This window comes from Thamnophis sirtalis, unplaced genomic scaffold, assembly GCF_051295495.1.
Source record: "Thamnophis sirtalis isolate CommonGarterSnake01/CBP01778 unplaced genomic scaffold, rThaSir2_p1.2 scaffold_17, whole genome shotgun sequence".
Taxonomy (NCBI): Eukaryota; Metazoa; Chordata; class Lepidosauria; order Squamata; family Natricidae; genus Thamnophis; species Thamnophis sirtalis.
The window spans coordinates 3,185,898-3,200,786 of record NW_028261397.1 but is presented as its reverse complement, the minus strand read 5'-3'; the positions used below and the strand labels follow the sequence as shown (position 1 = coordinate 3,200,786).

At 41.9% G+C, this 14,889-nt stretch overlaps 1 protein-coding gene across 1 annotated transcript in view; it reads left to right on the top strand.

Annotated features, from left to right (window-relative positions):
• LOC148042384 (transient receptor potential cation channel subfamily V member 2-like) overlaps positions 1–14,889 on the top strand; it is a 53,524-nt gene that overhangs the window by 17,664 nt on the left and 20,971 nt on the right. Inside the window, 2 exon segments of the mRNA XM_087702902.1 lie at positions 97–395; positions 10,500–10,676. Of these exon segments, the coding sequence (XP_087559028.1) occupies positions 97–395; positions 10,500–10,676 (476 nt within the window).

Here is a 14,889-nt window from a genome sequence, read left to right as displayed (position 1 = left end):
GGGAGTTGAAGTCCACAGGTCTTCAGGTGGCCAAAGTTTGACACCTCTGACCTAGATGGTCAATGAAACCTTGGCCCATCATCCTCTCTCTTCCAGGTGAACTTCCTCTCTCCTTGGCTGCTTGTACCGACCAGTCAGAAGTGGTCAAGTACCTCCTGCATAACTCTCACCAGAAGGCCAGGCTGACCGAGCAGGATTCCATAGGCAACACCGTCCTCCATGCTTTGGTGATGTTGGCCAACAACACGGAGAAGAACACTGGGCTCGTGGTCAACATGTACGATACGATCCTGGTGGAAGGGGCCAAGATTGACCCTTCCTGCAAATTGGAAGAGATTAAAAACAAGGAACAGCTGACTCCTTTAACGCTGGCCGTCAAGACTGGGAAAATCGAGGTAGTACACCCTCCTCAACAGTATACCTAGTCCTCAACTTACAACCATTTGTTTAGTGATGTGTTGCAGTTACAACGGCATCAGAAACAGTGACGGGCAACCCTAATTGCATCCCCATGGTCACCAATGTTCCCTCTAAGCTGCGCAGCTGCGCGGCCGCGCAAGTGGCAAGAAAACACTGCGCAGCAGTTTCCAATTGCCACGCCGTGATTCCCAGTGTCACAGGCTCCGGAAGCTGAGGAGCCTCAGATGTTCTGTCCTGGTTAGAGTTAGCACGGGCGGGGAGGTGGGGATGGCGGCAGGAGCTTACGTGGCACAGCCGATCTCCTAGGATCACCTAGGCGCTGGCTCCACCGCTCAAACTACCGTCAGTCGCCCCATATTCAGCAAATCCGGCAGTGCTGTTGGAGGTGGAGGAGGCAGCAGCAGATATTCCGGTGGTGGTGGGGGCTTTGGGGCTTCACTTCAGCCGCAGTGCCGAGCACAAGCGGCTAGGAGTGGTCACCCGCAAAGGACCTCCCCGGACTCGTTTTGATGAGCACGGGGTGACTGACGGTAGTTTGTGCTGGCTGTGCCAGGTCCGGATGGAGGAAGCCAGAACGGCGCCGAGGCGAAAGAGCAACATGACTGGAGGAGGAATTCTGGGAGTTGAAGTCCACAAGTCTTAAAGCTGTCAAGTTTGAACATCTCTGGGGTTTTTTTTCCCTAGAGGGTTAGGGGTGAAAGGATCATGTAACTTGACAGCTTTAAGACTTGCACTCCTCAATGCCAGAGTTCCTGAGCCAACATGAGTGGAGGAGGAATTCTGGGAATTGAACTCCTCAAGTCTTAAAGCTGTCAAGTTTGAACACCCCAGGGGGTTTTTTTCTAGAGGGTTAGGGGTGCAAGGGTCTTGTAACTTGACAGCTTTAAGACTTGCACACTTCAATGCCAGAGTTCCTGAGTCAACATTTGGTTGCTAAGCAGGAGCGTTGTTAAGTGATACTGATATTATATAACATTTTTAATTAAGTGGGTACTTTGAATAAACATAACTTTCAAATAATACTGTTTTTGTTGTTGTCTTAGGTGACATCTGTGAAAAAAATTCAGGTGCTCAGGCATGAAAATGTGCTTCTCAAACACTATACTCACACTGCTCACACTGAAAAAAAATTAGAGGGAACATGATCAAAATTCAGATGATTGGCATGTAGTTATGACAGTTGGCATGTCTTGGGTTCCCGTAGTTAGTTCTGGATCCCATCACAACCGGTACGCTTTGATGGGGCCGGGCGTCCACCTTGGACATGCGCGCATGCGCATGCCACCGCCCTGTGACACCCACTCAGCGGGGATTGTGCAGGCGTTGTAAGCTGTATGTGTGTACGCGATTGGCCTGTTTCCCTCAAAAAGCAGGAAGGAATGCGGGCAGGTGGGTAGGCCCAATAAGCCATCATTCCGGTACGATGGCTGCTGCTCCCAAGAGCCACCGGTACACCCGTACCGGGCCGTACCGCCTGGAACCCACCCACTGCTGGGTTCATGTGATTTCATGATCTACCCAGCCATCTTCCAGCAAGCAAGGTCAATGGGGGAAGCCAGATTTGCTTAACGACCAAGTGATTCACTGAAACACTCCTTACTATGAGAACCATCTGTCTCCACATAATTGTTCGACTGACTTGGCATTTTTAAGACGGGTGGACTTCACCTCCCAGAATTCCCCCGCCAGTCTTGTGTGAAGTACAGGTAGTCCTCGACTTATGACACCCCAAATTTAGGTGGCTGAGTGAGACATTTGTTAAGTGAGTTTTGCCCCATTTCGCGAACCTTTCTCACCACAGTTGTTAAGTGGATCACTGCAGTGGTTGAGTTGGTAGCATGGTTGTTAACTGAATCAGGCTTCCCGTTTGACTTTGCTTCTCGCGAAAGGGGGTCTCATAACACTGCGACCGTCATAAATATGAGTCAGTTGCCAAGTGTCTGAATTTTAATCACCTGACCGTGGGGATGCTGCAATGGTCATAAGTGTGAAAAACAGTCATAACTCACTTTTTTCAGTGCTGTTGTAACTTTGAATGGCCACTAAATGAACATTGTAACTCAAGGACTACCTGTATTGTCATGTCTATATCGTGGTGTGTGTAATGTCAACTTGACTTCATTGTGGGTGCATCCATTTTCTTGCAGACAGATTAGAAAAAAGGAGAAATGGACATAGGTGCAAGAGGATTATTATTATTATTATTATACAATTGTATCACAGTGGAGAGTTGTTTCGCCGGATTTGGCATTGGTTACTAGTCGGGCCCCACCCAGGGGCCTAGGACGTCGTAACGTATTTTCGTAATATGCGTGCAGATCCAAGCAGTGCGGCTTTTTGCAATTGACTGATGGTGATTTTGTCAATTTTTAACTGTTTTAAATGTAATTCCAGTGCTTTTGGAATAGCACCCAGTGTGCCAATTACCCCTGGAATTACCACTGCTGGTTTGTGCCATAGTCGTTGAATTTCAATTTTTAAGTCCTGGTATTTTGCGATTTTTTCATGTTCCTTCTCAGTGACCCTGCTATCACCTGGTATTGCGATGTCTATAATTGTGACCTTATTTTTCTCAACCAAAGTGATGTCTGGTGTATTATGCGCCAGTATTTTGTCTGTTTGTATGCGAAAATCCCACAAGATCTTGACCATCTGATTTTCGGTGACTTTTTCAGGCTGATGTTCCCACCAGTTTGTTGCTATTTTAATGTTATAATTTTTGCACAAATTCCAATGGATCATTTGTGCTACTGAATTGTGCCGCAATTTATAATCAGTCTGCGCGATTTTTTTTACAGCAGCTGAGTATATGATCAACAGTTTCATCAGCTTCTTTGCAAAGTCTGCATTTGGCATCATCAGAGGATTTTTCGATTTTGGCCTTAATGGCATTTGTGCGGATAGCTTGTTCTTGTGCAGCCAGGATTAGTGACTCTGTTTCTTTCTTTAATGTACCTGTTGTTAACCATAACCAAGTTTGTTCACTGTCCACTTTATCTTTTATTTTTTCCAGAAATTGGCCATGCAGTGCTTTGTTCTGCCAACTCTCCATTCTTGATTTTATCACATCTTTTCTGTATTCTTGTTTCGTCTGTTGGGCCTTCAGTAGTTTTTTGTTCTTTTGTTCTTGTACTCTCGCCTGACAATAATTTTTACTTCTCCATGCTTGATGTTATCCAACTGCAAAATGCCTAAGTATTTGTAGGCTTCATTTTCGTTGCATTTAATTAGTTGGCCATTGGGCATTTCAATTCCCTCACGTGCAGTGATTTTGCCTCTTTTTATGGCTACAGTGGCGCATTTTTCCATGCCAAACTGCATTGAAATATCGGTGCTGAATACTCGGACTGTGTTTGTCAATGATTGGATTTCTATTTCTGACTTTCCATAGAGTTTCAAATCATCCATATATAGTAAATGCGAAATTTTTTCAGCCAAATTTTTCTTTGGCTGTTTGGTAGCCTAATTTCATTTTTTTTAAGATTACTGTTAGTGGGATCATTGCGATGATAAAGAGAAGAGGTGAAAGTGAATCACCCTGGAAAATTCCTCGCTTGATATTAACCGTTCCGTAGATCTCATTCCCTACTGCCAACTCAGTTCTCCATTGTTTCATCGCCTTTTCAGTAAAGGATGTAATATTTTTGCTAATGCCAGTTGTTTCTAAGCATTTTATGATCCAACTATGTGGCAGTGAGTCAAATGCCTTTTTGTAATCAATCCAGACCATATTCAAGTTCGTTTTTCTGTTCTTACAATTTTCTAATATCATTTTATCAATTAGGAGCTGATCTTTTGTGCCCCTGCTCCTTCTTTTGTTGCCTTTTTGCTCTACTGGCAAGATGGTGTTTGTTTCCAAATAATCCATCATGTTATCTGCAATAATGCTTGTGAAAAATTTGAAGGTTGTTGGCAAGCATGTTATTGGTCTGTAATTTTCAGGTGTTATTCCTTTAGTTGCATCTTTCTGAATCAAGTATGTTTTTCCAGTTGTCAACCATTCATCAATTTGGCCCTTTTGTAAAATTTCATTCAGTTGCCTGGCCAATATTGCATGTAAACTGGTCAGATATTTGAGCCAGAAACCATGTAATTGGTCCTTTCCAGGTGATGTCCTTTTTTACTCGATTTTTGACCATCTCAGTTGTTATTTCTAATACTTGCATTTGTTTGTTGCCAATGCTTTTCTCAAAGTCATGTATCCACTTTGCTTCCTTATTTTAGTCCTTTGCATTTTCCCACAATTCTTTCCAGAATTCAACTGTGGCCTGCTTTTCTGGTTTTTCACTTTTGGTGTCACCATTCACATTAAGACTTTGATAAAAACACCGTTGGTTTGATCGAAATTGCTGATTTTGTTTATATTGGATGATTCGTGCCTCATATCTTTCAATTTTTCTAGCTGTTGCTGTTATCTGCTGTTTTACAATCTCTACAGCTTCATTGATGTTTCTTGTATCCAATCTATATCTTCTGATTAGCCAAACTATGATTTTGTTGTTTTTAAGCCGTTGCTCATGCATGTTCTTTAAGTTACTAGCATCTGCCCTTAATTTTTTGATTTTTTGTTCTAAACGGATTTTCCACTTTGGCTTTGATGCTTTTTCTGTTGTGTGACTAGGTACTTTAATTTTAATGCCTAGTTCATTAGTAACTATTACAGCTGCGCTGTACATTAACTGGTTTGTTTCCAAGATGGATCCCGGTTCAATTGTTGAAAACACTGCATTAACCATTTTCATGATAGAGGCCAAAATTTTCTTAGGCACAGTTTTTAGTGATGGTAAACGTTGCCTTTCCTCATTAAGCAGAAAATGCTCCATGATCTTGTCCTTCAATTCTTTTTGTTTTTGAGTTAGTTCATCAGTTGGTTCAGTGATAACTGGTTCTAGTGGTGGTGATGTTATTTCCTCCCCGAGAGCTTCTTCTGGGAGTTCTACTATAATGTCTTTAGTTGTGTCTTGAATATCAGTTATTTCCGCTTGTGATATTGTTTTGGGGGTTTTGCAATTTGCCTGAATTTCCTCATGTTCAACTTCACTAAACACTTTATTCCGTATAATAAATCGCCTTTGATCTGCTAGTCGTTGTTCACTAACATTTGAATCTGGATATTGTTCTTTCCATAATTCATACATTCGCTTTAAATAACCTCTTCTTTCTGGCTCTGAGTTGTAGTAACAGGCCATTATGGCAAGGTTTTCATCTGCACTATATTTTTGTCATTTTGTTGGCTGGTCCACTTGTAGCCCACTTGTCGACGGATGTCCAGGGACCCCAACATCCGCCGCAGCCCTTGTTAACCCGCGCGACGACCAATGCGGTATGGAATTCTTATTTGTTTTTTTCAGCATATTGTATGGGTTGGCGGGTTTGTTTTTACGGGACCAGATGCCAACCTGACCCCAACCCTCCTCCTTTCTCATCCGGGCTTGGGACTGGCAACGGCGGAGTTTATTATTCCAGCGGCCAGTTGTTTCGTCGGATTTGGCATTGGTTACTAGTCGGGCCCCACTCAGGGGCCTAGGACGTCGTAACGTATTTTCGTAATATGCACGCAGATCCAAGCAGTGCGGCTTTTTGCATTTGACTGATGGTGATTTTGTCAATTTTTAACTGTTTTAAATGTAATTCCAGTGCTTTTGGAATAGCACCCAGTGTGCCAATTACCACTGTAATTATCACTGCTGGTTTGTGCCATAGTCATTGAATTTCGATTTTTAAGTCCTGGTATCTTGCGATTTTTTCATGTTCCTTCTCATCGACCCTGCTATCACCTGGTATTGCAATGTCTATGATTGTAACCTTATTTTTCTCAACCAGTGTGATGTCTGGTGCATTATGCGCCAGTATTTTGTCTGTTTGTATGCGAAAATCCCACAAGATCTTGACCATCTGATTTTCGGTGACTTTTTCAGGCTGATGTTCCCACCAGTTTGTTGCTGTTTTAATGTTATAATTTTTGCACAAATTCCAATGGATCATTTGTTCTACTGAATTGTGCCGCAATTTATAATCAGTCTGCACGATTTTTTTTACAGCAGCTGAGTATGTGATCAACAGTTTCATCAGCTTCTTTGCAAAGTCTGTATTTGACATCATCAGAGGATTTTTCTATTTTGGCCTTAATGGCATTTGTGCGGATAGCTTGTTCTTGTGCAGCCAGGATTAGTGACTCTGTTTCTTTCTTTAATGTACCTGTTGTTAACCATAACCAAGTTTGTTCACTGTCCACTTTATCTTTAATTTTTTTCCAGAAATTGGCCATGCAATGCTTTGTTTTTCCAACTCTCCATTCTTGATTTTATCACATCTTTTCTGTATTCTTGTTTCGTCTGTTGGACCTTCAATAGATTTTTGTTCTTTACTTCGATTAATAGATATTCTTGACTTTCTTTTAAATAATCAGCCAGTGCATGTTTTTCTTCTTCAACTGTTTGCTTCACTTGTAATAATCCTCCGCCACCTGATTTTCGGGGCAGGTACAATCTATCAGTATCACCACGTGGATGCAAACTGTAGTGCATTGTTATTAGTTTCCTGGTTTTTCCGTCCAAAATGTCCAAATCAGATGGGCATGAAACCCTATACCATTTCAGACAAATGGCTATCCAACATCTTCTTAAAGACTTCCAGTGTTGGGGCATTCACAACTTCTGTTCCACTGATTAATTTCTCCTCAGTTCTAAGTTGCTTCTCTCCTTGATAAGTTTCCATTCATTGCTTCTTGTTCTGCCCTCAGGTGCCTTGGAGAATAGTTTGACTCCCTCTTCTTTGGGGCAACCCCTGAGATATTGGAAGACTGCTATCCTGTCTCCCCTGGTCCTTCTTTTCATTAAACTAGACATACCCAGTTCCTGCAACTGTTCTTCATATGTTTTAGTCTCCAGTCCCCTAATCATCTTTGTTGCTCTTCTCTGCACTCTTTCTAGAGTCTCCGCATCTTTTCTAGATCGTGGCGACCAAAACTGGATGCAGATATTCCAAGTGTGGCCTTACCAAGGCCTTATAAAGTAGTATTAATCCTTCACGTGATCTTGATTCTATCCCTTTGTTTATGCAGCCTAGAACTGTGTTGGCTTTTTTGGCAGCTGCTGCACACGGATGGCTGCTATTTAAATGGTTGTCCACAAGATCCCTTTTACAGTTGCTACTGTTGAGCAAGGTACTACCTACACTGTATCTATGTATTTCATTTTTCTTGCCTAAATGTAGAACCTTACTCTTTTTACCACTGAATTTCATTTTATTAGATAGTGCCCAATGTTCAAGTTGTTCAAGATCCTTCTGTATCTTTAACCTATCTTCTGAAGTGTTGGCTATTCCTGCCAGCTTGGTGTCATCTGCCATTTGATGAGTTACCCATTTATTCCCACATCCAAATCATTGATGAAGATGTTGAAGAGTCCTGGGCCTAAAACAGAGCCTTGGGGTCCTCCACTGCATACTTCCCTCCATGTAGATGCAGTTCCATTGAGGACTACACGTTGAGTGCGGTTGGTCAGCCAGTTACGAATCCATCTGGTGGTGATGCTGTCTAACCCACATTCTTCTACTTTATCTAGTAGTAGGTTATGGTCTACCTTATCAAATGCCTTCCTGAAGTCCAAGTAAATTACATCGACGGTATTCCTCTGGTCCACTAATTTTGTCACTTTGTCAAAGGAGGCAATAAGATTAGTCTGCCATGATCTGTTTTTGACAAACCCATGTTGGCTTTTGGCTATTATTTTGTTTGATTTTAGGTGTTCGCTAATTCGTTGCTTGATTATCTTTTCCAGAATCTTTCCTGGTATTGAGGTCAGGCTGATAGCTCTGTAGTTATCAGCTGGATCTGATTTTCCCCCCCTTTTTTGAAGATGGGAACCACATCAGCTCTTTTCCAGTCCTCTGGTAGTTCCCCAGTGCTCCAGGATCTCTGAAAGATATTAGTTCAGTGGTTCTGAGATCTCGTCTGCCACTTCCTTCAGAACCCTGGGGTGTAATCCATCCGGTCCTGGTGATTTGAACTCGTCTAGGGTAGACAGGTGCTCACTTACCATTTTCTTCCCTATTTCAACGTGTGTTCCTAATCTGATTTTTGTGGCGCTGTTTTTGATAGGTTGGACTGTTTTATCCCTTTGTGTAAAGACAGATGCAAAAAATGAGTTAAATAGTTCTGCTTTCTCCCTGTTGCTTGTCGCATTCTTGTTACTTTCTCCTAGCAATGGATCAATTGTTTCCTTAATTTTTTTTCTTGTTTTTAACATGTTGGAAGATAAATGTTCTTCATCGTTCATTCTATTTACACTTATTTCTAATTCATTAATCGTCTTTCGCTATTTGTTTTCTAATCTTTGCATCTACTATTCTAGCCAATTATACCATACATCCCAAATTAAGTAGTATTCTGTTTTTCCTTTGTCTTTGATTTCCATTGTTAACCTATCCCTGAGAGCCGAGGTGGCGCAGTGGTTAAATGCAGCACTGCAGGCTACTGCTAGATCAGCAGGTCAGCGGTTGAAATCTCACCGGCTCAGGGTTGACTCAGCCTTCCATCCTTCCGAGGTGGGTAAAATGAGGACCCAGATTGTTGGGGGCAATATGCTGACTCTCTGTAAAACCGCTTAGAGAGGCCTGAAAGGCCTATGAAGCGGTATATAAGTCCACTGCTATATCAGCTGACTGCAGTTCTGCAGTTCGGCTGTTCAAATCTCACCGGCTCAGGGTTGACTCAGCCTTCCATCCTTTCGAGGTGGGTAAAATGAGGACCCGGATTGTTGTTGGGGGCAATATGCTGACTCTGTAAACCGCTTAGAGAGGGCTGAAAGTCCTATGAAGCGGTATATAAGTCTAACTGCTATTGCTATTGCTATTGCTATTGCTATCCATCTCAGAGCTGTCTAATATTGTCTTTATTACCATTTCCTCAGAGGGCAAATTTCCATTTTTCCAGTTTTGAGCATTTATTATTCTAGCCACCGTTATTACATTATAACATTAAATATTGGAATTTTTTCCCTTATATTTCCCTGATAATATGCCTATATTATTCATATGAACTATGAATAGTTCCGGTTTTAACTCTGTTTGCTGTTTTACCATTTCCTCTAACCATTTTTTAATCCTTATCTAATATTTTTTTGCTGAGGGACGGGTCCACCACATGTGATAGTATGTTCCCTGTATCTGTTTGCATTTCCAGCATTCTGGTGATCTGTTTGGAAACATTTCTGATAGCCTCGCTGGTGGTAGATGCCATCTACAAAACATTTTATAAACGTTTTCTCTATATGCTGCCGACATTGTCAATGTATAATCCCCTCCCTCCCACAATTCCTTTGTGCTGAAGTTTTCTTGATTGTGTAGGTTAGTTATCAGATGTGACCTCAAGAAGATCAAAAATGTCCAGATGATGGATGGACAAGGAAAGCACCTTGGCTTTTCTGATCTACCCACTAGAGAAACTTCAAAATTCAAATTTAATAAATTTATATGCCACCCAATCCCAAAGGACTCCCGGCGGCTTACAGAAATACATCTCTGAAAGGATAAAAATTAAAAAATAGAGAAAAGAAAAGCAGATTAAAAAAAACACTTCATGCACTCAATCTAGGCGGGGCTGGACGTCATTCATGAGATCAACAGCCCCAGGCCTGCCGGAATAGCCAGGTTTTAGTAGCCTTTCGGAAGGCCAAGAGAGTGGGAAGGGTCCGGATCTCTGGGGGTAGATCGTTCCATAGGGTCGGAGCAGCTACAGAGAAGGCCCTCCCCCAAGGAGCCGCCAGATGACATTGTCTGGTTGACGGCACCTGGAGAAGGCCCATCCTGTGTGATTTTATCGGCCGTTGGGAGGTATGTGGCAGAAGACGGTCTCGCAGATATCCGGGTCCTAGGCCATGTAGGGCTTTAAAGGTAATAACCAGCACCTTGAAGCGCGTTTGGAGACTGACAGGAAGCCAGTGCAGCTCGCGGAGGATAGGTGTAACATGGGTGTATCTCGGTACACCCAATATCGCTTGGGCGGCTGCATTGTGGACCAATTGTAGTCAATTGTAGAGACACTCCTGTTGCCAATTTAACCGTTTTGGTCTTTCCAGATCCTTAAGTACATATTCCAGCGAGAAATGAAGGACCCCAAGTTCCAGCATCTTTCACGCAAGTTCACCGAGTGGACCTATGGTCCCATCCGGATGTCCCTCTACGATTTGACCTCCATCGACAGCGAAGATGAGAACTCAGTGCTGGAGATCCTGGCCTACAACAGCGACATTCCAGTGAGTGGACCCAGTCAAGGATGGTCCTTCTCAGATCTTCTCTGCCTTGCGATTCCTTCATTCAGCACCATCTCCTCCTCCTCCTCCTCCTCCTCCTCCTCCTCCTCCTCCTCCTCCTCCTCCTCCTCCTCTTTCTCCTCCTCTTTCTCCTCCTCCTCCTCCTCTTTCTTTTCTTCCTCCTTTTTCTTCTCCTTCTCTTCCTTCTGCTCCTCCTTCTTTCTCGAGTGAGAAGACCAACAAAGATGTTTAGGGGAAAGGAGGCTAAAACATATGAAGAACGGTTGCAGGAACTGGGTGTGTCTAGTTGAATGAAAAGAAGGACTAGGGGAGACAGGATAGCAGCCTTCCAATATCTCAGGGTTGCCACAAAGAAGAGGGAGTCAAGCTATTCTCCAAGGCACCTGAGGGCAGAACAAGAAGCAATGGGTGGAAACTAATCAAGGAGAGAAGCCACTGAGAACTGAGGAGAAATTTCCTTACAGTTAGAACAATTAATGAGTGGAACAATTTGCCTCCAGAAGTTGTGAATTCTCCAACACTGGAAGTTTTTAAGAAAATGTTGAACAACCATTTGTCTGAAGTGGTATAGGGATTCCTGCCTAAGCAGGGGGTTGGACTAGAAGACCTCTAGGGTCCCTTCCAACTCTTCTCTTCTCTTCTACTCTACTCTACTCTATTCCATTCTATTCTGTCCAATTTTGCTTAACCCAAAGTTCCTGCATTTTCTCATAAGCGTAAACCGAAATAAACAGGTGTATTTCTAACTCTTGTGGTTACAGCAAAGCTGTAAACATTTCCTGCCTTTCCTTCTTATAATTCTAAGCCCTGTTACATTTCTTAGTACTGGTCCCTTCAAATGTACGATGCCCGCAAAAACAACATTTAGCTGGTCCAAATCAGCAGAATACCACCTCTTCTCCAGAAGTTGTGAATGTTCTAACACTGGAATTGTTTAAGAAGATGTTTGGATAACTATTTGTCTGAAGAGGTGTAGGATTTCCTGCCTTGGCAGGGGGTTGGACTAGAAGACCTCCAGGGTCCCTTCCAACTCTGTTATTCTATTCTATTCTTTCTTTTCCTCCTCTTTTTCCCCCTCTTCCTCCTTCCGTCTTCTCTCTATCCTTCTCCTCCTTCTTCTCCTCTTCCTTCTTCTCCTCTTCCTTCTTCTCCTCTTCCTTCTGCTCCTCTTTCTCTTCCTCCTCCTCCTTTTTCTCCTCCTCCTCCTCCTCCTTCTGCTCTTCTTTCACCTTTTTCTCCTCCTCCTCTTTCTTCTTTTTCTCCTTCACAGCTTCAATGCTGTGGGTGTGGAGGGAGAATTCAATTCAATTCAATTCAATTTATTAGATTTATAGGCCGCCCAATTCCGGAGGACTTCGGGCGGCTTACAAAGAACAAGAAAAGAGACTTCCTGGGGGCGTGGCCTGTTGCCGAGGAGAGCTCAACCGAGCTCCTCAGGGATCTGGTCTGTATATCTAAATAAGATCATAGATATCACCCCTTTTTGGCTAAGAAAGGGGCAGGGAGTAGCTCTGTATGCTAGGGTCTATTCGTAATCCACAGCCTTTTCTTTTTTTTTGGCTGTGGACAGAGATTAGATCCAGCGGGAGCGGAGCTTTTATCTCCAGCCAGTTCTTCTCAGCTGCCTTTTTTGGCAGCCCCAGACAGGCTAGCCCCCCCCAGGACAAAGCAAAGTTTTTTTCAAGCTAGGTTAATACGGGCGGGTCCCACTCCTGTGAGATTTATGTTTTTATTACTATCTTAAATACCAGCACCATTCGTCTTAGAGACTTCTTTGTCTAAATGGACTTCAAAATGGCGATTTCCCCCCGTTGGTGATTGATAGTAGATGTACTTAGCCGGTCTTACCTTCCTGCAGACCGCTCCTTAACAAAATAAACTCTTTTTCCTTGGAAACAGAGGGGAGCAAAAGCGCTGCTTATCTGTTTATTTATTATGGCACCCAGATCAAAGAAGCGTCTTGCTACAAATGTGCCTAAAGAACTTAAAGAATTCATATTGGAACCACAGTCTTTGTCTCCTATGCCCTCTACTGGAGAATTTTTAACACAGGAATATTTTTTAAAAATGTTTAATGATTTTAAAAAAGAAATTAAGGAATTTGTATTGGAACTATATGATGATTTAAGGTCTAAAATTAACCAAATGAAGGCGAATACGTTCGCAGCCGTGTCTGCCCTGTCAGATTATTCTGCTGAAATAGAGAATAAATTGGAAAGCTTGGAGAAGGCTAATTTTAATTTGACTACCAATATTCAAATATTACAACAAAAAATTAGAGACACTGAAGAACAGCTCATGATGATAGATTTTAATAGGAAGGCATTTGCAATAAGAGTTAGAGGATTCCGTGAAAAGGAGCAAGAGAATCTGAAACAGACCTTTGCTGAAGCCTTCAGCCAGGCGGTGGGAAGCCCGGGACTTAACTTTGATTGGCAGATTCGGAAAATCTATCGCCAGAACTCATTGGTAGCGGAACAGCAACAGCTCCCGAGGGACATAATTATATATTTCTCCACAAAAGAATCCAGAAATGCGATTGTGCAAAAGTTTCATAATAACAGTCTCCGAGTTGATGACCAGGACCTGATTGTCTTCAAAGATATTCCTTTCCAGATGTTGAGAGCAAGAAGGGACTACGCCTTTTTAACTAAAGAGCTTAGGAGTCAACAGATTCGATACAGATGGGAGGCCCCTGCCGGCATTACGGTCACATTTGAGAATCAAAGATTTCGTCTTAACTCTGTTTCGGAGGCCCGAGATTTCTATCGTAGGACTTTGAAGGCGGGACTTCCTGACTCACTTGGAAGAGAGGAGAGACAAGCGGAAGGAGAAGGCAAACGGCAGGCCGCGTGGCTGCAAGATGGAGGGGGTAGCCTTTCCTCCCTCAGAGAAGCAGAAAAACGGAGATCGAGAATTTAGACATTTTAAAATATTTGCCAAAGTTGTGGACCGAATGGGGGTTTGCGACCTCTCTCCGGTAGAAAAAGCGGATTAATTCTTATTAGAAGGGAAAGTTGGGTGAAATTACTTTGAGCTAGATCTTAAACTAATGTCAGCATAAATTTGATAGTGGTAAACATCAGACAAGCAAGGGATGAGGGTAAAATATATGCGGAATGATTTACGTTGTTTAAAGCTTATTAGAAGAGGAAAGCCGGTTGGGATTATCTTAAGATAGATGTAAAATGAATGCGGAATGAATTATGTTGTTTAAATTTTGTTAGAAGGAACTACTTTAAAACAGAAGGTTAACTGACTTTTGTTGAAAGTATTATTTGAATATGTGGAATGATCCATGCTATTTAATTCTTATTAGAAGGGAAAGTTGGTTGAAATTACTTTGAGCTAGATCTTAAACAAATGTCTGCATAAATTTGATAGTGGTAAATACCAGACAAGCAAGGGATGAGGGTAAAATGCATGTGGAATGATTTACGTTATTTAAATCCTATTAGAAGAGAAAATCGGTTGGGATTATCTTAAGATAGAAACTGATTTTTGTGTAAAGTAATACTTGATCTACGCTGCTTAAACTTTACTAAGAAGGGGAAGCTTGGTTAGATTATTTTGAATTATTGTTTGAAAAGGAGGTTAAGAAAGATTATTTACGCTGTTTAAATTTTATTAGAAGGGAAAGTTTGATTATTCTTCTGTAAAGTAATATTTGAATATGTGGCATGAACCACGTTGCTTAAATTTTATCGGAAGGGATCAATTTTGGTTAGACTGTATATTGATGCCTATACAAATTTGTATAAATGTTTACCTGAATATAAGGTTTAGGAAGAGGAACGGGAGAGTCTACAGAAGGTTGGGGTAAATAACAAAGAAGTAAGAACGAGAATAAAATATAGATAGAATGACTTATACTATTTAAGCATAGATAAAGATGGGTGGCTGAGATCAACACAAAGAGTGGTTTCTTTTTTTCTTTTCTTTATTTTCTTTTCTCTTTTCTTTTCTTTTTTTGTTTTCTTGTTCTTTTCTTTCTTTTGACATATTACTTTTATTTTTAATCCATATGTATACAAGATATTTTAGACAGAAGGTAGTGCCAGGTGTGGGCCCTGGGAAGTCGGGAGGATTAGGGATGGGGATTGGGGGGGGGGGGCGTTAAAATAGTCTCAATAAGAACAAGAATGTATTTATATACGGTGGTTTTTTTTCTTTTTTCTTTTCTCTCTTTTTTCTT